General features: G+C 43.2%; 1 protein-coding gene across 1 annotated transcript; it reads left to right on the plus strand.

The window, feature by feature from the left end:
- The first annotated feature begins 548 nt into the window (after positions 1 to 548).
- Positions 549 to 20,616, plus strand: LOC311109363 (acidic leucine-rich nuclear phosphoprotein 32 family member E-like). The gene is made up of 7 exons (XM_084152216.1): positions 549 to 713; positions 13,897 to 14,046; positions 14,230 to 14,352; positions 18,713 to 18,875; positions 18,965 to 19,086; positions 19,200 to 19,242; positions 20,442 to 20,616. Exons 1-7 carry the CDS (start codon positions 660 to 662, stop codon positions 20,528 to 20,530), a joined length of 744 nt encoding a protein of 247 aa, XP_084008342.1. The 5' UTR covers positions 549 to 659; the 3' UTR covers positions 20,531 to 20,616.
- Positions 20,617 to 26,093: the final 5,477 nt, after the last annotated feature.

The following is a 26,093-nucleotide window of genomic DNA, read 5'->3' on the forward strand; positions in this document are numbered from 1 at the left end:
CGTGAACCGCACATGTGCAAAAGCATCAGGATTTTTTGTCCGGAGAAAAAAAGGTCAGAAAAGTCGGATCGGCAGCCACTCTAATCTTGGTTTCCACTAAATGTCACAGTCACAAAGTAAAAATTGGCACAAAAAAAATGTGTTGGGTCTTAACTTAAGGTTAGGCATAAGGTGAGCAGTGTGGTTAAAGTTAGGGTTAAGGTTAGGTTTCAAATCAGATTTTAAAACGATACATTGTAGAAATGGGCGTGGTTTTGCCATAATTATGACTTTGTGGCTGTGTTAACTAGTGACGACCCCGACGGTTTAAAAGGAAGACCCCGGTGGTTTATAAGGAAGATATTGACGTTCGCATTGACCCATCTAAATCTACTGCGCGCGCAATCACAACCAATCACCTCCGGCGGATTATGTTGATCGCATGATCTGTTTGATTGGCGTGTCGATCATCCGATTAAAATGAGGGAAGAGAGGACTGGCCTATCAAGAGCTCCACAGGGCGGGATTTGATAGAGGGGGCTGGGTGCGAAGTATCATGGAGGATCAGTAGGAGAACTGTGGCCATCCAAAAAGCTGAGCTGTGGGTCCAAGCACTGGAGTTTCTGAACATTTGATTGGCATTTTTTAACGTTAACCTAGTGTTTTATATTTTACTAATAATGGAGATGAAGAAGAGGATCAGTTTAGAATTGAGGAATAGGACACCAGCGGAGGTGAGTTATCTTGCCATTTGTTATCTTAAAAATGAGGTGATAACTATGCGAGCCGATAACCCAGAGAAAAGCGGACTTCTTGCGAGGCTCCACTCTGCACATGGACAACAAGAGGATGCGAGTCCGATTACAAGTTTTTGTTTTGTTTTTGGGGGATTCTGATTATTCGTCCTATCACAATATATGTTGGTTTCTGAACAAAAACGAACTACAAGTATCCACAAAGCAATTTAGATCGCTTTGTGATTCTAATAGTATTTTATAGATCTGCAACACTGTCTTTGCTATCATCCTCCTTGTCTTGCGCCCGGCCAGAGATCCATTGAACGTTCAAGGTGGCGGAGCGGGCATAATTATGAAGAACACATTCCGCTCGGATTATGCTATTGTTGTGAGAGTAATACCATTTTGAAAAGCCAATAACATCGCAATAAGGCTCTGCTGACGTCGTGTTGACTCCTGTAGTATAGCAGGCTAATCCAAATACAGAGAATTCACGACTGATGTGGATATGTGAAATAACTTTTGAGACGCGATTAATTGGTTTGTCTTGAAAGTTCCCTGATGTTATTCGATATGAATGCCGATGCAGATAACTATTTAAGTCGAATGTAAAAACGCAAGCTTTCCATGCGTAACGAGCATTTTGACCGGTCTTACCAGGTTAACCAAATGGCACAAGGAGCTGGTTGGTTTCTCTGAGCGGACATTTTACTAATCGAATGGGTTTAGCTAATACCCATTTCTTTTACCATAGTATTTTTTTTTAAGTCCACGGATTTAAACATCAATACTTCGATTTTATATTAACAGCGCCTGCAATAATGTATACGCAATTTAAAACCAGCACGCACGCGAGTTGACCGTTGTCGGAGCGAGACGCGCAGGCACTGACTACGGTGGCGTCAGTGTAGCATTTTTTTTTTGTACAGTGCAGGCTTTTGAGCCCTGTTTCTGAAGTGCGGGGAGTGGAAGTCATTTTGTTGCAGCTATACACGAGCCCATTTTGACGGCGATAACCGGTTTAACGCGATTTAGACACACGCAAATGAATAAATTATGCGTATTATATAGTAGGCCTAAATCAAAATGTAGAAAGTCTACTTCCAAATGAATTTCCTATAGACTGTACGACTCACCCAGCCGGCCATTTAAATAGTCTACTGTACTCTCATCTGAAAGCAAGTTGTCTTTCGCCTCCATGATATAGTGATTATGTAACAACAGGCATTTTCATATGTATGATTAAGGATGACGTCTTTGTAAAATGTGTATGTGTAGATATACACATTAAAGGGTAGCAGAGTTTTTGGTCCTGCTCTGCGTTTTACGAATTTAAGTAATATAGCAGATGGTGTGCGGGGCTCAGACCTACTCCCCTATTTAGTAGATTAGGCTACATTAAACCCCCCAACCCTCAGAGATGGCGCTTGTCTGAGGATTGACAAAACCCATTCATTCATGCCACTGACTCTAGCCTTCATTCGGCAAATCTATTTCTCTTACCATTTCTATAGTTACATAACTCAGCTGTGCATTCGGCAGTGAAGTCTATTGTGTAGGTGCTTCTGTATAGGATGTAGGCTACATCTCAACTGATGTTTCTCACTCGACGACAATATCGAGATGATGCGCACAGAACTGTTCGTTCACAATCGATAGGTATTAAGTGAAGATAAAACCAGTCTAAGACTGTGACAATGCCATCTCTGGTTTTGAGGAGCGTATTATTTATATATTAGTGGTACGATTATATACACATTGAATACACATTTTGTTGATAAGAAATAACATTGTTAAAACACTTTGCCATATATAACTTGGGACAAGGGTTGGGGTCAATTCATTTAAATTCCAGTCAATTCAGAAAGTAAACCAAATTCCAATTCCAAATGTTCCACATTGAAAAGCATTGAAGGGAATTGGAATTTCAGTGTACTTACTGAAGTGACCACAACCCTGCTTGGTACAAGTGCAGTGCTATTTTGTGCAACACCAGAATGACTACCCTGAGGAGTGCCTATAGACAAAAAGGGTAGCATCATGCTTGGAATTATTCAAGGTTTCTTGAATACAGCTCACATGTAGGCTATACAAGTGTAAGTCAACTGGAGTCAATTTCCCTGATGCCAATATTAAATGTAACACTTCAACTTACTTAGCCATTCCTCATAACCATCACTCTCCAAGGCCCCTGTGCTGCCAAGTATAGAAAAAATTTATAGACTACCACAACTACGCTTGGGTGTGGGAGAAAAAAAGAATGTTGATTACACATAATCTCAAGGCCTTGTAGCAGCAGAGCTTTGCACCATAAGAGGGTGCTGAAGCAAACATGCTTTTGAGAATGCATTTTCAGTGGAAGACCCTGTCTTCCACGTGTAAAACTTTAAAGAAATATAAGAAAGGCTTTACAGAGGTTGTTTGTATTTTTCGTTTGTATCATTACTTAATTTGAATCAGAATATAAATCACAATGATACTGCTGCAAATTTGAGGCAATAGAGGACTGTAAAAATGTGACCCTCGGCCCTGAAGGCTAGCAAGCTACAAACTGAATCAAAAGCCAAGATGACTTGTAGTTGTAACATGTTATTATCAATAATCTGTTATTAGTCACTATTGTATTATTTTGTATTTGGTACTGAAGTCAATGAGAAGGGTGTAATTTTGATATTTGCCACAAGAGGTCGCTAGTCGCAAGCAGCACACACCATAGCAAAGATTATGGATATACTGAAAAGATACGTCTCGCCGCCCTAACAATGATGGTCGTTGTCCATGGCGGGCTGTCCTTTCTTTGGATTGGTGGATACATCTCATTATTGTAATCTTTTTTTGAATAGAATAGAATTTTGAATAGAATTTTAGGAAATAAGCTTTAAACCTGCAAAATTCTCTCCAGCAACTAGGGGTGTGAGCAGTTGTCATGAACAGTGCTTGTGCCCATAGAAATAGATGTTCCCCAATGCTGGAAGGGGGGCCCCAAGTAAGAGTTAATGAACCCCTGGATTACACAATGCACAATAACACAGGGCCAATAACAGAGCAACTGTAAAGTAAGAGAACTACACAATCTTGCAATCAATCCTATTTTCCGTACAACTGGACAACTGGTCACCTTGTTTTTGTTTCAGTTAGGAGCGGAGGGCTTCCATGAGAGGGTGTTGCTGTGTGCAATTTGCCTCGTTGAATTCCAGCTTTGACAGTCGTGAAAGGTGCCCATCAGGTGGTGTAGGAAATAGGCTATTAATAACAAAGGTGACCACACTCCCGCTCCTCTGCAGTAAAAGCGTCCCACATAGTTGCATTGTTCCTCTCCCTCAGAACAAGAAGTAGGCCTAAGTAGAAGTGAGGCGAGAGTCTGCATTTTTGGAAGATGATTAACTATGACGCTGGAGGACTTGGTCCTTCCGCAAGAGAGTATCTTCTTGTTAGCACAGTCTGGGATAGCATATCTGAGATGGTGTAAAATGCCAAGATATACTTGTCCTATCTCGACTGCAATAACAAGATTTTCTTGTTATCAGTCTCTAAAAGATGCAGTCCGGGATCTTAAGCACAACAAATTTGTAACATCTTGTACAAATTGGATTCATAACATATCATACGAATTGCACACACATAAACAATTTTGCAGGATGTAACGTATCATACGAAATGGACAACGTAGTACACAATTGGATGAAATAGTACACAAAAAATCAGGGACTTATCTTACGAATACACATTTTGGAATTATCTTAAAACAAAATATTTATTTTTCACTGAAGAGACTGTGGCACTTGATGTTTCATGCCTGTCAATGTCACAGTGATCACGACTTCTAGCGACAATGAAAAGTAGCTAGCTAGCTGAACAAGGATGAGAGACAAGCTGTCTGTCAGTCTAGTAGCCCTTCTGGCTGTCAGTTATCCTGCCTACAGCATTCACGCAGGAGTGTGCATTATTGGCTTACCCTACATTCACATTACAAAATCTTTACCAATTACTTTTTCTTACCAATTACATTCCGGGACTGAGTCTCCCTGCCAATTAATAAAAATAAAAAACATTTTAGTAATTTTGCAGACTGTGTTATCCAGAGCGACTTACAGGAGCAATTAGGGTTAAGTGCCTTGCTCAAGGGCACATCGACAGATTTTTCACCTAGTCGGCTCGGGGATTCAAACCAGCAACTGTTTGGTTACTAGCCCAACGCTCTAACTGCTAGGCTACCTGCGGTTTTTCTACCTGATACAGTATCAGCAGTAAAACCGAAATATCCCACAATGTGGGAGGGTTGGCAACCCTAGCTGCAGGCCTAACGCATTATACAGTAGCATGGGTAAAAACCCCAGAGTTGGTCTGGGATCATTTTAGCCAGCAGATTCCTGTGTAGATTAAGACACCGCAGAGCCGGCGCGAGATATGGCTCGGAAAACGTACTTCAATCCAGGGATGAGAAATGTGTTGTACTCCGAATTGTCCCATTATCCCAACCGTTACACCGAGAAGATTGAACGACTTAGTTTCTCTAGAAAACTGTCATTTTCGTCCTCATGCTATGTAGCAGAAGCCACAGCAGCCATTATGGGATGGCAATGTCAGCCAATCAGCTCCTTTATTGTTCAACGCGATTTGCCATTCCTTAATGGCTGCTGTGGCTACTGCTAGCTAGTATGTGGACAAAAACGGCAGTTTACTTAAACTGTAACAGTTGGGATAATGGGAAAATTTGGAGTACAACGCATTTCTCATCCCTGGATTGAGGTACATTTTCTGAGCCATATTTCGCGTCGGCTCCAAAAGTGTCTTAAACTACACAGGAAGCCTGTCCGACCCTAGTGCAGCTGAAAGCCGGATCTGCTGGCTAGGATATTTATTCAGTTTTGCTAACTCCTTGTTTGGCTTGACAATGAGTGACAAGCAGGAGTTTGCAAGACAGCACAGATCTAGGATCAGGTTAGGCTAGGTCTGGAGGTTTTTCAAGTTTCCACACACTCCATCATCAACGACAACAACAAACAAATACAAAATACAGTATCAGCAGTAAAACCAAAATATCCCACACATGCTGATATAAAAATAGTAGCTAGTACAGATATTAAAAACCATTGTGCAATGGAAAACTAGGAAATGTGGAATCCTTTTTTTTTTTTTTGCTACCCAGCTAGCTAGACACCTTGTTAGCGAGCTAGCGCGTTTGCTAACCTGTCATTAACAAACGTTGAGCTGCTAGACGATAACTAGGGCTTGCTATGTGTTAGCACCAATAATGTATATAAACCCTGAATTGTTGATGCTATGTATTGGCCATTGCGAGGCTTTGAAGTCACCGGTCGGCCATATTGGCACTCCCCAGTAGGAGCAGTCCTCCATAGGAATGAATGTAATTCTACAGTATTTCAATTAAATGTTTCAAGGACATTGCATGTATTTTCGTTTTAGTGGGGACAGTAACATTAATACAAAAAAACAATTATTTATATATATATACACTTTAAGAAAAAAATATATACTTAACAAAAATATAAACGCAACATCTAAAGTGTTGGTCCCCTGTTTCATGAGCTGAAATAAAAGATCCCAGAAATGTTCCATATGCACAACAAGCTTATTTCTCTAAAATTGTGTACAAATTTGTTTACATCCCTTGTTAGTGAGCATTTCTCATTTGCCAAGATAATCCATCCACCAGACAGGTGTGGCATATCAAGAAGCTGATTAAACAGTATGATTATTACACAGGTGCACCTTGTGCTGGGGACAATAAAAGGCCACTCTAAAATGTGTTGTTTTGTCACGCAACACAATGCCACAGATTACTCAAGTTTTGAGGGCACATGCAATTGGCATGCTGACTGCAGGAATGTCCACCAGAGCTGTTGCCAGAGAATTTAATATTCATTTCTCTACCATAAGCTGCCTCCAACGTCATTTTAGAGAATTTGGCAGTATGTCCAACTGGCTTCACAACCGCAGACCACGTGTAACCACGCCAGCCCAGGGCCTCCACATCCGGCTTCTTCACCTGCAGGATCGTCTGAGAGCAGCCACCCTGACAGCTGATGAAACTGTGGGTTTGCACAACCGACTTCAGTGGGAAAATGCTCACTTTCGATGGCCACTGGCACAAAGTGTGCTTTTCACGGATTAATCCCGGTTTCAACTGTACCGGGCAGAGGGTAGACAGCGTCGTGTATGGCATCGTGTGGGTGAGCGGTTTGCTGATGTCAACGTTGTGAACAGAGTGCCCCATGGTGGCGGTTGGGTTATGGCAGTGCTTCTCAATTATTTTCTGTTACGCCCCCCCTAGGAAGAAGTAAACATTTCGCGCCCCCCAACTCTCCGCCGCAACTGTAAATAGTATAATTTGTCTATAAAATTGTTATAAGTACACCTCTGCATAACACTGGTTGAACAGCGCCGGAAGAAGATGGCTGCCGTTTTACTGCCCTCTAACCAATTGTACTATTATGTGTGTTTTTCCGCGTTATTTGTAATTTACTTTGTACATAATGTTTCTGCCATCGTCTCTTATAACCAAAGAGAGCTTCTGGATATCAGGACAGCGATTACTCACCTCGTATTGGACGAAGACTTTTTCTTCAACGAGGCGTTCGCGAAGGATATTCTACAGACACCCAACAAGGCCCAGATCCCCGTCATTCGCGTGAGGAAGAGACGGAGATATCGTGGACGCAGATCCGGGTGCCTTGTAAGGATCCGACGGCGAACGAGTAAACTGCCTCTCCCATCAATCCTATTAGCCAACGTTCAATCTTTTGAGAATAAAATTGACGATTTAAGATTACGGTTATCCTACCAACGGGACATTAAAAACTGTAATATCTTATGTTTCACGGAGTCGTGGCTGAACGACAACAATGACAACATTCAGCTAGCAGGCTATACGCTACATCGGCAGGACAGAACGGCAGACTCTGGTAAGACAAGGGGCGGCGGTCTGTGTATATTTGTAAACAACAGCTGGTGCACAAAATCAAATACTAAGGAAGTCTCAAGGTTTTGCTCGCCTGAGGTAGAGTATCTTATGATAAGCTGTAGACCACACTATTTACCAAGAGAGTTTTCATCTATATTTTTCATAGCTGTCTATTTACCACCACAAACCAATGCTGGCATTAAGATTGCACTGAATGAGTTGTACAAGGCCATTAATCAACAGGAAAACGCTCATCCAGATGCAGCGCTCCTAGTAGCCGGGGACTTTAATGCAGGGAAACTTAAATCCGTTCTACCTCATTTCTACCAGCATGTTAAATGTGCAACCAGAGGGGAAAAAACTCTAGACCACCTTTACTCCACACACAGAGACGCATACAAAGCTCTCCCTCGCCCTCCATTTGGCAAATCTGACCATAACTCTATCCTCCTGATTCCTGCTTATAAGCAAAAACTGAAGCAGGAAGCACCAGTGATTCGGCTAATAAAAAAGTGGTCAGATGACGCAGATGCTAAGCTACAGGACTGTTTTGCTAGCACAGACTGGAACATGTTCCGGGATTCTTCAGACAGCATTGAGGAGTACACCACATCAGTCACTGGCTTCATCAATAAGTGCATCGATGATGTCGTCCCCACAGTGACCGTACGTACATACCCCAACCAGAAGCCATGGATTACAGGAAACATCCGCACTGAGCTAAAGGGTAGAGCTGCCGCTTTCAAGGAACGGGACTCTAACCCGGACGCTTATAAGAAATCCCGCTATGACCTCCGACGAACCATCAAACAGGCAAAGAGTCAATACAGGTCTAAGATTGAATCATACTACACTGGCTCTGACGCTCGTCGGATGTGGCAGGGCTTGAAAACTATTACAGACTACAAAGGGAAGCACAGCCGCGAGCTGCCCAGTGACACAAGCCTACCAGACGAGCTAAACCACTTCTATGCTCGCTTCGAGGCAAGCAACACTGAAGCATGCATGAGAGCACCAGCTGTTCCGGACGACTATGTGATCACGCTCTCCGTAGCCGATGTGAGTAAGACTTTTAAGCAGGTCAACATTCACAAGGCCGCAGGGCCAGACGGATTACCAGGACGTGTACTCCGAGCATGTGCTGACCAACTGGCAAGTGTCTTCACTGACATTTTCAACATGTCCCTGACTGAGTCTGTAATACCAACATGTTTCAAGCAGACCACCATAGTCCCCGTGCCCAAGAACTCTAAGATAACCTGCCTAAATGACTACCGACCCGTAGCACTGACGTCTGTAGCCATGAAGTGCTTTGAAAGACTGGTCATGGCTCACATCAACAGCATAATCCCAGAAACCCTAGACCCACTCCAATTTGCATACCGCCCCAACAGATCCACAGATGATGCAATCTCTATCGCACTCCACACTGCCCTTTCCCACCTGGACAAGAGGAACACCTACGTGAGAATGCTATTCATTGACTACAGCTCAGCATTCAACACCATAGTGCCCTCTAAGCTCATCACTAAGCTAAGGATCCTGGGACTAAACACCTCCCTCTGCAACTGGATCCTGGACTTCCTGACGGGCCGCCCCCAGGTGGTAAGGGTAGGTAACAACACATCTGCCACACTGATCCTCAACACGGGGGCCCCTCAGGGGTGCGTGCTCAGTCCCCTCCTGTACTCTCTGTTCACCCATGACTGCATGGCCAGGCACGACTCCAACACCATCATTAAGTTTGCCGACGACACAACAGTGGTAGGCCTGATCACCGACAACGATGAGACAGCCTATAGGGAGGAGGTCAGAGATCTGGCCGTGTGGTGCCAGGACAACAACCTCTCCCTCAACGTGACCAAGACAAAGGAGATGATTGTGGACTACAGGAAAAAAAAGAGGACTGAGCACGCCCCCATTCTCATCGACGGGGCTGTAGTGGAACAGGTTGAGAGCTTCAAGTTCCTTGGTGTCCACATCACCAACGAACTATCATGGTCCAAACACACCAAGACAGTCGTGAAGAGGGCACGACAAAGCCTATTCCCCCTCAGGAGACTAAAAAGATTTGGCATGGGTCCTCAGATCCTCAAGAAATTCTACAGCTGCACCATCGAGAGCATCCTGACTGGTTGCATCACCGCCTGGTATGGCAACTGCTTGGCCTCTGACCGCAAGGCACTACAGAGGGTAGTGCGTACGGCCCAGTACATCACTGGGGCAAAGCTCCCTGCCATCCAGGACCTCTATACCAGGCGGTGTCAGAGGAAGGCCCTCAAAATTGTCAAAGACTCCAGCCACCCTAGTCATAGACTGTTCTCTCTGCTACCGCACGGCAAGCGGTACCGGAGTGCCAAGTCTAGGTCCAAAAGACTTCTCAACAGCTTCTACCCCCAAGCCATAAGACTCCTGAACAGCTAATCATGGCTACCCGGACTATTTGCACTGCCCCCCCACCCCATCCTTTTTACGCTGCTGCTACTCTGTTAAGTATTTATGCATAGTCACTTTAACTCTACCCACATGTACATATTACCTCAACTACCTCAACTAGCCGGTGCCCCCGCACATTGACTATGCAACGGTACCCCCCTGTATATATAGCCTCCCTACTGTCACTTTATTTTACTGTATATATAGCCTCCCTACTGTCACTTTATTTTACTTCTGCTCTTTTTTTCTCAACACTTTTTTGTTGTTGTTTTATTCTTACTTTTTTTGTTTAAAATAAATGCACTGTTGGTTAAGGGCTGTAAGTAAGCATTTCACTGTAATGTCTGCACCTGTTGTATTCGGCGCATGTGACCAATAAAATTTGATTTGATTTGATTTGGTATCCTTATTAACATTAAAGAAAAAAAGAAAAGAAAAATATAGATCAACTTACAACAAAGAATAACTTTATTAACATTGTTTTTTAGTCTGTAACAGAAAATACTAAAAGTGCATAAATTTGCCTGAAATTTAAAAAAAAATTCAAACCTTATTTAAACTGTAAACATTTTTTTGACCATTTGATACTGAAAAATAAAATGTAATATAATCAATAAATAATAATACATTCAAATTGATCAGCAACATTAACTCAGGAGCACAATATATGAAACACTTTGACCTATAAAACAAAAATGAATAAAACAATTTGTGCTGATTTATTATTATTTTTTAAATCAAAATGAGGAGGTCAGGATTAATGGCTACAATGAGCACGTTTTGCAGTGCACAGCTTTTCGAAGCGGGGTTTGAAGCATGATACTGCAATTCTCAGCTCCTGCTCAATGTTTAGCTGGGACCTGTACTTGGTCTTCAGTGCAGCAACAGCAGAGAAGCCAGTCTCACAAAGATAAGATGTTGCAAAAGGAAGAAGAATGCCCATGGCCCTCTGCCCTATGAGTGGATACTGCCTCTCTACACTCAGCCAGAATTCACTCAGTGTCTGTGATGTGAACCTCAGTCTCAATGTGGAGTCAGACGTCATATCAATGAACTGGTCCTCCTCTGCAGAGCTGAAACCAGTTGGAGCTGGTGCATTGAAAGGATCTCTCACCCAGTCATATTGGGAACTGTTTTCAGGGAAGTACTTTTTAAAGAATCCCATCAGTGATGAAATATGCTCCTTAATATATGGAATCACTGAGGTGGCATCATAGTCAGTAGTGTCAACAAATTCATGCAGGTTCTCGAATGAATCAGTATTTCCTTCATCAAGTCGCCCGCCCCACATTGCAAGCTTTCGAGTGAAAGAGCTGATCTTGTCTGTGACCTGAGGGAGGTGTTTATCTTTCCCTTGAAGCTGTAGATTTAGTTCATTTAGCTTTCCAAATATGTCACTCAGGTAGGCCAGTTTTGCCAGGAAGTTCTCATCACAAAATTTTTCTGCGAGGTCATACTTGTGCTCCTGCTCCGAAAACATTCTTATCTGCTCTCTGAGCTCAAAAACTCGGGACAAGACTTTTCCTCATGACAGCCACCTTGCTTCACTGTGAAACAGCACAGCTTGATGTTCAGCTCTCATCTCCTCACAGATAGCAGAGAAGACTCTTGTTTTTAGTGGTCTGGTCTTTATAAAATTGACTACACCTACAATGTCAGTCATAACCTCACTTAATTCAGAGAAAAGGTGCCTTGATGCCAGTGCTTCTCTGTATATAACACAGTGTGTCCACTCAGCATTAAGTGAGGCCTTCTTGATGAGTGCCCGAAGTCCTTTTCTCATCCATGCCATGGTCTTTGCACCATCACTGCAAACACCAATGCAGTTCTCCCACTTTAGCCCATTCTCAGTCAGGAAGCAGTCCAGCATTTTGAATAGCTCTTCAGCTGTGGCTCTGTCTCTGACATATTTACGAAAAAGTAGATCCTCACACAGGGAGTTTGTCATGTCAAAACGTACATAAGCGATAAACAAACAGTCTTTGTTGCTGTCAGTTGCTTCATCGAACTGTAAGGCAAAACGTTTGTCTTTGAGTTTATCTACCAGCTGTTCTTTAAGATTGTTAGCAATGTCATTTATACGTCTGGCGACAGTGTCGTTGGACAGAGGGATATGATGCTAACAGTGCTCGCTGGTTTACTGAAGTAGCATTCACAAAGCGGGACGATTGTTTGCAATTTTCGGCACGTTTTCGCTGAAAACTCAAGCGGCTTATCAGCGTGATTGGGGTGTAATGTCTTTAAGTGACGCCTTAATTTATTTGGCTTCATGCTTTCCGCTGCCAACATTTTTAGACACAGTAAACATACCGGTCTTTCCTCGTCTCCCACCGTAGTCACAGTGAAGCCAAGCGCTACATACGCTTCATCATATTTCCTCGTCTTAGCTTTCGGGAGACTTACGTTTGTCTTAGTATCTCCGTCTCTCTCCGCCTTTCTTTTCATCCCTGTTGAATATTTTTCCATGGTGTCTCCTAAGGGTTTGTTATCTGCACTTCATATCTCCTGCTCTGTGCTGTGTGCTCTTGTTCGGTGCAAAAAAACCCTACTCCCTGCGGCAAAGAAAAGCATGTTCCCCGGGGTCACACGCGCCCCCCCGGCATTGCTCCGAGCCCCCCCAGGGGGGCGCGCCCCACTATTTGAGAAGGACTGGGTTATGGTATGGGCTGGCATAAGCTATGGACAACTAACACAATTGCAATTTATCAATGGCAATTTTAATGCACAGAGATACCGTGACGAGATCCTGAGGCCCAATGCCGTGCCATTCATCCGCCGCCATCACCTCATGTTTCAGCATGATAATGCATGGCCCCATGTTGCAAGGATCTGTACACAATTCCTGGAAGCTGAAAATGTCCCAGTTCTTCCATGGCCTGCATACTCACCAGACATGTCACCCATTGAACATGTTTGGGATGCTCTGGATTGACGTGTACGACAGCATGTTCCAGTTCCCGCCAATATCCAGCAACTTCACACAGCCTTTGATGTGGGACAACATTCTACAGGCCACAATCAACAGTCTGATCAACTCTATGCGAAGGAGATGTGTCGCGTAGGCATGATTCAAATGGTGGTCACACCAGATACTGACTGGTTTTCTGATCTGCGTATCTGTATTCCCAATCATGTGAAATCCATAGATTAGAGCCTAATTTATTTATTTAAATTGACTGATTTCCTTATGAACTGTAACTCAGTAAAATCTTAAACTGTTGCATTTATGTTTTTGTTCAGTGTATATCTTTTCATAATTTTTTATGTTTAGCTCACATAATATAATTAAGTATGCATTAAGGTGTCTAATAGAATAGATGTATCAAATGAATGTAGACATCAATAAATGCATATTTATAGCTTCAAATCTTTTCTACAATGGAGGAGTGCCAAGATGGCTTTGTCGGCTTCAATACAGCACCCACTGTCAGTCACCCAGGGTTTATACACATTGGTTTGCACATTTTATATTGTTCCCTCTGTTGAAGCCTTGTAGCTAGTTAGCTACTCCAGCCTTGGTGTTTTTCAGACACAGGTCCTCCGTCTTGTGTCCACACTACAAAACATTCAAGCAGAAAATAATTGAAAAGGTGTGCGCTCTCACAGGTAACAGCGGACTTTAGGTCAAGGGTCAGCTTTTCCAATCAACATGTAATAAGATTACAAAATTACCTGGTGAATTAACCCAAACAAATGCATTTTTCCCCGTGTCATTAAAAATGCAACAAACTAGCTATGTATTTAATTTGGAGGATGAAATCTCTTGATTCCCCACCTCATTTTCAAGTGTCCAATTGATATTGATGACTATTATTACAGGTGGAAGAACTGGTGGTGGATAATTGCCGCACCAGTGATGGTGAAGTAGAGGGCCTGACAGATGACTTCAAGGAGCTGGAATTCCTCAGCATGGTCAACGTTGGACTCACCTCCCTGGCCAAACTACCCTCGCTGCCCAAACTGCGCAAGGTGAATAGGGAAGCCGGATCCTTTTGAGCAATCGATTATCTCAATCAAAATAATTTAGTTAGCAGAATTATAAACCACTCTGGCTTTACTCCCAATGACCAGTATTTTGATATGGATTACATTTTTTTAAATTCCATAATTTGCTGATGAATCATTTAGAAATTATTTGTGTTCTTTCCTCAGTTGGAGCTGAGCGACAACAACATCTCAGGTCATTTGGAGACACTTTCAGAGAAGTGCCCCAACCTGACTTATCTAAACCTGAGTGGCAACAAGATCAAGGAGCTGAACAACGTTGAAGCCCTGGTTAGTAGAGTCGTTAAGGCTACTCAGGGCCGGTTGTTAAGGCTACTTTTAGAACTCAGTCAGGGTCTCAACTTACTGTTGAGAGGTAGAATACACAAGGTGCAGTTTTTGAAATTTGGTTGTGCATCAGCTATTTTTATCAGTCACCCAATTAGCCATGTCAGCTAACAATTTTTAGATTGTAAGATATTCTAGCCAGCTATCTAAACTTGTAGTAATCATGGCCGAATACCGACCGGGCATGCACGACACGTGCCCGATAGTGGTGCGCGGGTCAGCTGTTTGTTCACCCGCAATTGCTAATAACCCATCCGCAACCGCCCGACCTATATGTGATAAAGTGAAAATCTATGGCCTGCACCCGAACCTAACCCGTTAATATAGAAAAAGCGCTGTAGGCTACTGTCAAAGACGGCAGAACATTTTTTTTTTTTTTTACAGTGGGTGCAGTTTTTGTTGTTGCCTGATTTAGATATGTTTCTATTTATAATTTCCAACATTTTGGTAGGCTATTTTTATTCAACTTTTCTATAATTAGATACAGTGCATTCGGAAAAGTATTCAGACCCCTTTACTTTTTCCACGTTTTACATTTTAGTCATTTAGCAGACGCTCTTATCCAGAGCGAATTACAGGAGCAATTAGGGTTAAGTGCCTTGCTCAAGGGCACATCGGCAGATTTTTCACCTAGTCAGCTCGGGATTAGAACCAGCGACCTTTCGGTTACTGGCACAACGCTCTTAACCACTAAGCTACCTGCCGCCCCATTACATTACAGCCTCATTACATTACAGCCTTATTCTAAAATTGATTAAGTAGTTTTCTTCCTTCATCAATCTACACACAATACCCCATAATGACAAAGCAAAAACAGGTTTGTAGAATTTTTTTGCAAATGTATTAAAAATAAAAACTTAAATAAACAATTTACGTAAGTATTCAGACCCTTTACTCAGTACTTTGTTGACGCACCTTTGCCAGCGATTACAGCCTCAAGTCTTCTTGGGTATGACGCTACAAGCTTGGCACACCTGTATTTGGGGAGTTTCTCCCATTATTCTCTGCAGATCCTCTCAAGCTCTGTCAGGTTGAATGGGGAGCATCGTTACGCAGCTATTTTCAGGTCTCTCCAGAGATGTTCGATCGGGTTCAAGTCTGGCCTCTGGCTGGGCCACTCAAGGACATTGAGACTTGTCCCGAAGCCACTCCTGCGCTGTCTTGGCTGTGTGCATAGGGTTGTTGTCCTGTTGGAAGGTGAACCTTCGCCCTAGTCTGAGGTCCTGAGCACTCTGGAGCAGGTTTTCATCAAGGATCTCTCTGTGCTCTGTTCATCTTTCCCTCGATCCTGACTAGCCGCTGAAAAACATCCCCACAGCATGAGTCTGCCACCACCATGCTTCACCGTAGAGATGGTGCCAGGTTTCCTGCAGACGTGATGCTAGGCATTCAGGCCAAAGAGTTCAATCTTGGTTTCATCAGACCAGAGAATCTTGTTTCTCATGGTCTGAGAGTCCTTTAGGTGCCTTTTGTATCATTTTACTGCAAGAAATGCATAATTCTTCAGGAGTTACTTATTAAGGCTATGTGAGCGGTTATAGACCTACAGACAGTGTCCAGATTTCAGTTTCCATTTAACCCATCTGAACTGTAGGCTACAGTTCCCTTGACATGTTATAGGCCTATTTGAAGTCCCTGTCTTGTGACTATAGAATTTGTATAGCACCTCACAATCATCACACATAACATAGCCAGCACTTCTATCATCCACTTTTACCACTTCACCAAATCCCCCCCCCCCCCTTGCCCTCAGAACAGCCTCAATTCATGTACTCTACAAGGTGTCGAAAGCGTTCCACAGGGATGCTGGCCCATGTTGACTCCAATGCTTCCCAAAGTTGTGTCAAGTTGGCTGGATGTCCTTTGGGTGGTGAACAATTCTTGATACACACGGGAAACTGTTGAGTGTGAAAATCCCAGCAGCGCTGCAGTTCTGGACACAAACCGGTGCGCCTGGCACCTACTACCATACCCCGTTCAGAGGCACTTAAATCTTTTGCCTTGCCCATTCACTCTCTGAATGGCACACATACACAATCCATGTCTCGATAGTCTCAAGGCTTAAAAGTCCTTTAACCTGTCTCCTCCCCTTCATCTACACTGATTTGAAGTGGATTTTAACAAGTGACATCAATAAGGAATTATAGCTTTCACCTGGTCAGTCTGTCATGGAAAGAGCAGGTGTTCTTAATCTTTTGTATACTCTGTGGAAATTGCACAAGAATGATGGTCACTAAAGATCCCATGGCACTTATCGTAAGAGTAGGGGCGTTAACCCCGGTGGCTAAATTCCCAATCTGGCCCTCATACTATCATGAAAAATTTATGTTACAATTATGAATTTCCGGTATTGTTTTCTCTTTATTCAACCAGCCTGCCATCCACCCGCCCTTCATCCACACAATATTTAATGACCCTAAAGCCGTCCTCCCCACGGATATGACTGCATGGACTGCGGGTTATGAGTCAACCCGTGTATTACTAGTGCCCCTGACATCCAGGCAGCCCCCATTTGATTTTGTGCAAAAAATATGGCAAAATTGGTAGAATTGCAGGAAATGTGTTATAAAATTGCACCATTTTTTCGCCGCCCCAGGACAAAATCGGTACATTCACAAGGATATACACTGCTCAAAAAGATAAAGGGAACACTAAAATAACACATCCTAGATATGAATGAATGAAATAATCTTATTAAATACTTTTTTCTTTACATAGTTGGATGTGCTGACAACAAAATCACACACAAATTATCAATGGAAATCAAATTTATCAACCCATGGAGGTCTGGATTTGGAGTCACCCTCAAATTTAAAGTGGAAAACCACACTACAGGCTGATCCAACTTTGATGTAATGTCCTTAAAACAAGTCAAAATGAGGCTCAGTAGTGTGTGTGGCCTCCACGTGCCTGTATGACCTCCCTACAACGCCTGGGCATGCTCCTGATGAGGTGGCGGATGGTCTCCTGAGGGATCTCCTCCCAGACCTGGACTAAAGCATCCGCCAACTCCTGGACAGTCTGTGGTGCAACGTGGTGTTGGTGGATGGAGCGAGACATGATGTCCCAGATGTGCTCAATTGGATTCAGGTCTGGGGAACGGGCGGTCCATAGCATCAATGCCTTCCTCTTGCAGGAACTGCTGACACACTCCAGCCACATGAGGTCTAGCATTGTCTTGCATTAGGAGGAACCCAGGGCCAACCGCACCAGCATATGGTCTCACAAGGGGTCTGAGGATCTCTTCTCGGTACCTAATGGCAGTCAGGCTACCTCTGGCGAGCACATGGAGGGCTGTGCGGCCCCCCAAAGAAATGCCACCCCACACCATGACTGACCCACCACCAAACCGGTCATGCTGGAGGATGTTGCAGGCAGCAGAACGTTCTCCACAGCGTCTCCAGACTCTGTCACGTCTGTCACGTGCTCAGTGTGAACCTGCTTTCATCTGTGAAGAGCACAGGGCGCCAGTGGCGAATTTGCCAATCTTGGTGTTCTCTGGCAAATGCCAAACGTCCTGCACGGTGTTGGGCTGTAAGCACAACCCCCACCTGTGGACGTCGGGCCCTCATACCACCCTCATGGAGTCTGTTTCTGACCGTTTGAGCAGACACATGCACATTTGTGGCCTGCTGGAGGTCATTTTGCAGGGCTCTGGCAGTGCTCCTCCTGCTCCTCCTGCTCCTCCTTGCACAAAGGCGGTGGTAGCAGTCCTGCTGCTTGGTTGTTGCCCTCCTATGGCCTCCTCCACGTCTCCTGATGTACTGGCCTGTCTCCTGGTAGCGCCTCCATGCTCTGGACACTACGCTGACAGACACAGCAAACCTTCTTGCCACAGCTCGCATTGATGTGCCATCCTTGATGAGCTGCACTACCTGAGCCACTTGTGTGGGTTGTAGACTCCGTCTCATGCTACCACTAGAGTGAAAGCACCGCCAGCATTCAAAAGTGACCAAAACATCAGCCAGGAAGCATAGGAACTGAGAAGTGGTCTGTGGTCACCACCTGCAAAACCAGTCCTTTATTGGGGGTGTCTTGCTAATTGCCTATAATTTCCACCTGTTGTCTATTCCATTTGCACAACAGCATGTGAAATGTATTGTCAATCAGTGTTGCTTCCTAAGTGGACAGTTTGATTTCACAGAAGTGTGATTGACTTGGAGTTACATTGTGTTGTTTAAGTGTTCCCTTTATTTTTTTGAGCAGTGTATGTGGCTGTGCATGCCACCCTTGACTTGGAGAGAATTTGTTAAGGGTTGTCTGATAAGAGTTGTGCTCTAACCTCTGCTTTCTAAAACCATAGCAAAATCTGAAGAACCTGAAGAGCCTGGACCTGTTTAACTGTGAGATCACCACACTGGAGGAGTACCGGGAGAGCATCTTCGAGCTGCTGCCTCAGGTCACCTACCTGGACGGCTTCGACCAGGAGGACAACGAGGCCCCTGACTCGGAGGCAGACGACGATGGTGAGCATGGCTACCACAACACAACAACATGGTGCTGTTAGTGATATTTCAGCGGAACTTTCTTGAACAAAGTACTTCTTCATTCATAGATGATGATGAGGGGGAGGACGGAGCCGGACCCACAGGGGACTATGAGGATGAAGATGAGGATGAGGAGGGCTCGGAAGGAGGAGAGGTTGGGCTCTCCTACCTGATGAAGGAAAAGATCCAGGTGAGACAACTGGAATATTGGTCATGTTTTATCGGAACGTCATAATGTTTTATTTCTGAACACGTGAGTCAACGCTTAATTAAATAATCTTAACCATCCCCCTCCACACACAGGACGAAGAGGATGATGATGACTACGCAGAGGAGGAGGAAGAAGGTGAGAACAAGAATTGTTGTGTTGACCTGTCACTAGTAATCAAACCCAAGTACATGGACTCTAGCCTGGAAGTGGCAGATATGTTTGTCTGACACCAATCTATTGATGTAGTCAACCATATATTAACATTGATTCCATGCTGGCTGTTAATCCATTTGTGACAGTGACTCAGAGCAAAGGGGCATAGGCTCTTTGACTCAGGAGGGTTTGACTTCTATTGATCCATTCCTCAGCCCTGTGTGACTTGTATTGATTTGTCACTGATCCGTGTGTAATCCCCATTGAGAGCAGTCGCTAGCATTGACCTTTGGAGCCAAGCTAGGTCTTCCTTCTACACTTAAAACAAGGTTAGAATACCTCCCTACACCGTAGGCAGATAAATCCTTTCGACTTTACAGGTATCTGTAAGCTCAGTTGGTAGAGCATGGCGCTTGCAACGCCAGGGTTGTGGGTTCGATTCCCACGGGGGGCCAGTATGAAAATGTATGCACTCACTCTGGATAAGAGCGTCTGCTAAATGACTAAAATGTAAATGTATCGCAGGTTGTGTACATGTAATCCAGAGATGGTTCAGGCCATTTAGTTGTTACCTTGTGAATGCAGCTAAAGTCCCCACGTGTATACGTGAACTACTCCTTCTGCACTCTGAGTCGAAAGCTGTGCCTACTGTGAGATGACATCAGTAAGCAACACACTCGCATGTGTGTGCAAGGAGTATAAATCAGCCCTCTCCCTCTATAACATGCCAGGGAAAATACTTAGCCGCTATATCATACATATGCAGTAGATCTGAGGTCTTGGGGATCCTTTGAAAGTAGACTTTGATGTAAGAGAACTGCATTAACATGAAACCAAAATGGACTCCTTAGCCTCTCTTACAGTGTTTCGCTAATGGTAATTCAGTCTACAGAGTGGCCTTTGTTACGTGACAGATGTATACTGGTGGTACTGTGTTTGTTTTCCCTCTCTGGTGTTTTTGAGACTGGTAGGTGGGCGGAACATGCAGTGGGTCTTGTATCAACTCCCACATTGCCTGTGGATACGATTTCATTATAAGGATGTCGAATTCTGAATTAAAGGAAATGCCAATTGGATTTGATTGCCGTTATTTTTACTTGGTCCTGATTAGAAGTGATTTTCGCCACCTTTTTAAAAATCAGACAAATTCTGACATTTTGATTGGCTTGTGTCCTGTGCAGAGGAGAAGGCAGGAGTCAAAGGGGAGAAGAGGAAGAGGGATGCTGAGGACGAAGGGGAGGATGATGATGATGATGATGATGACGACTAGGCTTGTCTTTCCCCTGCGACCCTCTGGATCCAGATCCAAGCTGTAGAACAATAACCACAAAAAAGTGTGATCTTGCAGATTGTTTCTCTTTATATACAATAGATATCACTGTAGAGGCTATGTTTCTTTATATATATATATATATATATATATATATATATAAGAATGAATGAGAGAGATACTATACGAAGAGGAGATTTTATTGGCAAATAATTTGTTAATCATTCTAAGTTAAATTACCACCCCAAAAATCTCTTCAATATGCAGGGAGTCTAAAATAAATGGATGGAGGGGGTGGGTGGTGCTGGGGCTGGATTTCTCAAAGTGCTTGCCAATGATATGATCAGTTGCAACTAGAGGTGTGTTATGGACTCATTTAAGAAGTGCTGTCGCAACAATGACCAGCCAACAGAAGTGGCCCATGCTGTCCCTCGTTGACATCCATGTTCAACAAACCTCCAGTGACGTTCCAAGACCCACAACATTCCAGTCCAGCCCATAGAGATAGAGGACTCATCTTTGTATCTGTGCCATTATAGCATCTGTGACTGCATGGGCAGCGCAATTGAGGCAATCTCACAATAGGCCCAGCGTCGTCCGGGATTGGCCAGTGTAGGCCGTCATTGTAAATAATAATTTGTTATTAACTGACTTGCCTAGCTAAATTAAAGGAAAAATACAAATCTCCATTTTGAAGTCGTTTATTTTCTTCACGATTTGGCTGATCCCTCGTGATGACCCGTTTGGACATGATACCAACAGGGTCACCAGGAGGGATCAGCCAATGAAGTTAGAAGTTCTACCCAGTTGACTACATTAAAATGGTGGAAGCCCTCAATGATGCTACCCATGCTAACACAGCCTTTTGGCCACTAGAGGCCTCTATCATTCTCTATGGCCCAGCTAAGTCTCGTCTACCTCTCTGGGCCACTGTGAGAAGAGAATGCCCCCTACAGGACAACACTCTACAAGAACCACCCTCACTACTCAGGCGGCCAGGGATACCAGGCTAGAAAAGAGGCACCAGGAAGTTTCGGAACCTCTACCGTCATCACTGTCTCCCCCAATGCATTTTGTACCAGATAGTTTCCAACCATCAATGAAAGTCCTGTCTCCCGTAAGCATAGCGAAGACTGTGTTCGATCCCTCACACAGTATATTACTTGTTTTAGGATTTTTTTTAAATAGTGGGATGTGGGGAGATCCAGGAAAGTAGTCTAGCAGTTTCAATACCAGCATTAGCCCTGGGGAGTCGCATTACCAACTGATGTACAAACCGACCCCAAAACATTTGTGAAGGCCGTAGAGCTGTGGCTTTCCAGGACTGGGGCTGGTAATCTGTATTCTAAATCAAACCTAGCGGTTTGGCCTTAACCTTATCCGTCCATAACAGATGCAAACCAATATATTTCCTTCTGGTTCAACAGGCCATATCTGTTTACAGCTTTAAATACTGTAACCCGACTATTAATGTTGTTGTCGCGGTAAAGGTGACAGAGTGGCACGGCCGTAATGTTTTCATTGAAAAAGTTAAGGTCAAACCGCTTCGGTGTAGGAATGAACCGCAGCCCGAAGTAAATTTTTACCTTTGTCTTGCTGTTGATGCAAGTTAGTTTATAATTGTACCAGTATTTTACATAGCAGGAACTTTAATCTATTATTTGTAAGGCAATATGTAAATAGTTTCAGTTCTAAGAGTTTGATGTTTCATGTGTTTTTTTGTTTTTTTTTATGACATTTTCGTCATTTTGTTTTAATGTAAAGCACAGATCAATGAGCCAAACTCTGACCCAACACACTCAATATAGATTATTTTCCATCCTTGGCTGTTGTGACAAGTTGTTTGGTGTTTTGTGTGCTGTAAACATCTTGAAGGGTTTTGAATAAAAAAATATATAAACAGAAAGGAGAATGCTTTGAAATAAATGTATTGATTGTTTTTTTTCTTCAGAAAATGATTACATAATTACACAAATGTCATTCACTGCTAGGCAGTAGTAGGGATATTATATCACATGTAGCAACAATTTATGTACAAATGATGTACAATTTACCAAAAAGTGACCAAAGGAGTGAGAAATTCAGCAGATTACATTGGCAGGACCAAACTCCAAACTTCTTTGGCCGTCACCAATTCATGTATGAGAAATGTTTCACAAAACCGTCAACTCTTTCTCTGTTCTTAAAAAGGTAGTTAGTGAGGAGTGGGAGTGTAATGCGACACATAAGGCCTATGAGTTAGTTCCTCACGAACAGTCTGCTGGCTCAGCGTCTAATATCACACACAGGTGCCATCTGCTGGGTGTCACAAGCATGAATAATTCATGAGGGAGGTCTTGGGAGTTAGAGCACACTGGACATGAAGGGGGTGGGGTTATGTCAGAGATGCAGGGGTGGGGCCACTGGAACATGCCATGAACAATTTATTATACTGATCTAAGGTTGCTTAGTGCCGTACAGATGGGGGGCTTGTTAGGGGAATTGCTGTTTTACTGCTAACAGTAAGAAACACCTCAGATTTTCCTCTAGCAATAATCGAAACCACAGAAAACTTAGAGCGACTGTTCCTAAAAAGCAACTTCTCGTCTTGAAAATGGCCTATATGGCATCGATTTATAAGCCAGGAACATATATTCTAGTATCAAAATTGACTACAAAGTGTAAATAGGATTTGAGAGATGATAGAAAAAAATGGTATGTCACGGAATGAAGGGTACCGTAACAGTTTTCCTTGTGTTGAGTTTATTTCAATCCTACCCACATGCCCACAGCTGGCAGCACCCAAGTAATCATCCATTCTGAGTGAAGCAGCATGAGACCTGATTGTAATGCCCATGGTCAATTTGGTTTGACATTCAAAATCCCTTTTGGGCTAGTTAGGGACCATCAGTAAATTACACAATGTACATGGGACAATATTTTTTTATATGTCAATAGCTCCAAATTTCAATGACTTAACCTCAAACCAATTATAAATTGTAGAAATTCACAAAAAAATATTGAAAGCATTTAATGAGACAACAAAAAAAATGTGCAACATTAAAATATTGTCCCATTTACATTGTGTAATTTATTGACGGTCCCTAACTAGCCCCAGAGAGGCTATCAAACATCAAACCAGCTGGCTGTTTTTCCCAACAAAAGGGCTTTATTACAGACTGAAATACTCTTCAGTTTCATCAGCTGTCTGGGTGGCTGGCCTCAGATGATCCCGCAGGTGAAGATGCCGGATGTAGAGGTCCTGGGCTGGCGTGGTTACACATGGTCTGCGGTTGTGAGGTTGGTTGGACGTACTGCCAAATTCTATAAAACAACGTTGGAGGCGGCTTATGGTAGAGAAATGAACATTCAATTCTCTGGCAACAGCTCTGGTGGACATTCCTGCAGTCAGCATGCCAATTGCACACTCCCTCAAAACTTGAGACATCTGTGGCATTGTGTTGTGTGACAAAACTGCACATTTTAGAGTTGCCTTTTATTATCTTCAGCACAATATGCACCTGTATAAAGATCATGCTGTTTAATCAGCTACTTGATATGCCACACCTGTCAGATGGATGGATTATCTTGGCAAAGGAGAGATGCTCACTAACAGGGATGTAAACTAATTTGTGCACAACATTTGAGAGAAATAAGCTTTTTGTGTGTATGGAACATTTCTGGGATCTTTTATTTCAGCTCATGAAACATGGGACCAACACTTTACATGTTGCGTTCATATTTTTGTTCAGTGTAATTTAATAAATGCATTTCTCCTAAGCTCCATCACAGTAAGTGAAATACAATACTATTAAACCATGTTGAAAAATGTGGAGTGAGTTCCATGTTTAAAAACAAATTAAACTGAATCCAGAATTACATTTACATTTTAGTCATTTAGCAGACGCTCTTATCCAGAGCGACTTACAGTTAGTGAGTGCATACATGATATATATATATATATATATTTTATACTGGCCCCCCGTGGGAATCGAACCCACAACCCTGGCGTTGCAAACGCCATACTCTACCAACTGAGCCAGATCCCTGCCGGCCATTCCCTTCCCTCCCCTACCCTGGACGACGCTGGGCCAATTGTGCGCCGCCCCATGGGTCTCCTGGTCGCGGCCGGCTACGAATGAAGCCCATGTAGTACTGTCTTTACTGTCCCACTAGATGGCAATATGGTCGGTGCTGTAACCGATGGCTACCACTTCTGATGTCAAAGCAGCTGGTGATAAGCCTTGCCTTGATGTTTTGGGTAAATTTAACTCAAACAGCATCTGTTCTGTTTGTAGTTTTGCTTGTGTAAAGGGTAGTGAACTTGTGACCATAAACAAGTGCAAAGGTGTTTGGGTTTTGCTGCTCAGGCTTGATAAACAATATTGACATGAAAGGTTATGTGGGTCATCCCAGGTTCTCATTTATCCCATCCAAATTGATTTATTTGATCTATTTTGATTGTTATAGTAAAGGGTGATTTCTGGGCTAATTACTTTCACAACTTAAATTTTTTTGGTTGGGTTGCTTTATACTTACAGTATATAGTCATTGCCTAGGTTTGTTTGTGTGAAGTTTATGTTTATTGAGGCCTGACCTCACTGGCATATTTGTGCTTGTCTTAACCCATGGGGGGCACTGTAACCATTCTGTTACCGCCTCTCTTACCCTGGGGTTTGTTGGATGAGGGAGAGATAGAGGCTCAACACCTGAGGTTCAGGTATAGGTGGTTTATCCTGGTTTGATATTCTTCCTTCAAACTGTAGCAAATTTGGAGGATAGCAGCTGGGAGCAAACTAGAGACCTTGTATTTGCCAACTCAACATATGTCCAGATGATTACTGGACCATAGTCCAACAATAAGCCTATTTTAAAATGACGTGACATTAAATAAACCTACATTTTGAAATCCAAATAGATCAACAATCCCCAGTCCACCCGGTCGTGCTGCCGATCCAGTTCTCCCTGCGGCTATGGAACCCTGACCTGTTCCCCCGGATGTGCTACTTTGTCCCAGACCTGCTGTTTTGACCTGCTGTAGCTACCAGGCATTACCAAATATATATATATATATATATATATATATATATATATATCTCTCTCTCTCTCTCTCTCTCTCTCTCTCTCTCTCGATGGTATTTTTTTAAGAGAAAGGGCCTCTTTATGCCTTATATTGAAAGTCTAGGTTGTAATGGGCATGCATCGCTCAATCGGTAAAGTGTGCCATTTGGCTTCTGTTGTGTGACAGCGTCTCTCTTCACGCTTCCCATGAGGATATCACATAATCCCTATTTCAGGGACACCATAGACCTACAGTTGAACATTTGAGATGATTTTGTATTGTGATGTGTACAGCATAGCAAGACTAAGACAACACTGTTTTCCTGTTTAACAGTGTGGATGAAACTTTTTCACTAATCCTGAAGATTACTGTTCATATGGACACACGTACATAACGTACCCTAATGCACTCTGCACTCAAGCTGCACTCAAGCAGATAATGGGTAATTAAATCTAAAGACTTCTAATACATAATGCAATGTAAAAAAGCAGCATGCAATTAGAGATACCACTTAAGGGTATG

The sequence above is a fragment of the Coregonus lavaretus genome, assembly GCF_964263955.1.
Source record: "Coregonus lavaretus genome assembly, chromosome: 3".
NCBI lineage: Eukaryota > Metazoa > Chordata > Actinopteri > Salmoniformes > Salmonidae > Coregonus > Coregonus lavaretus.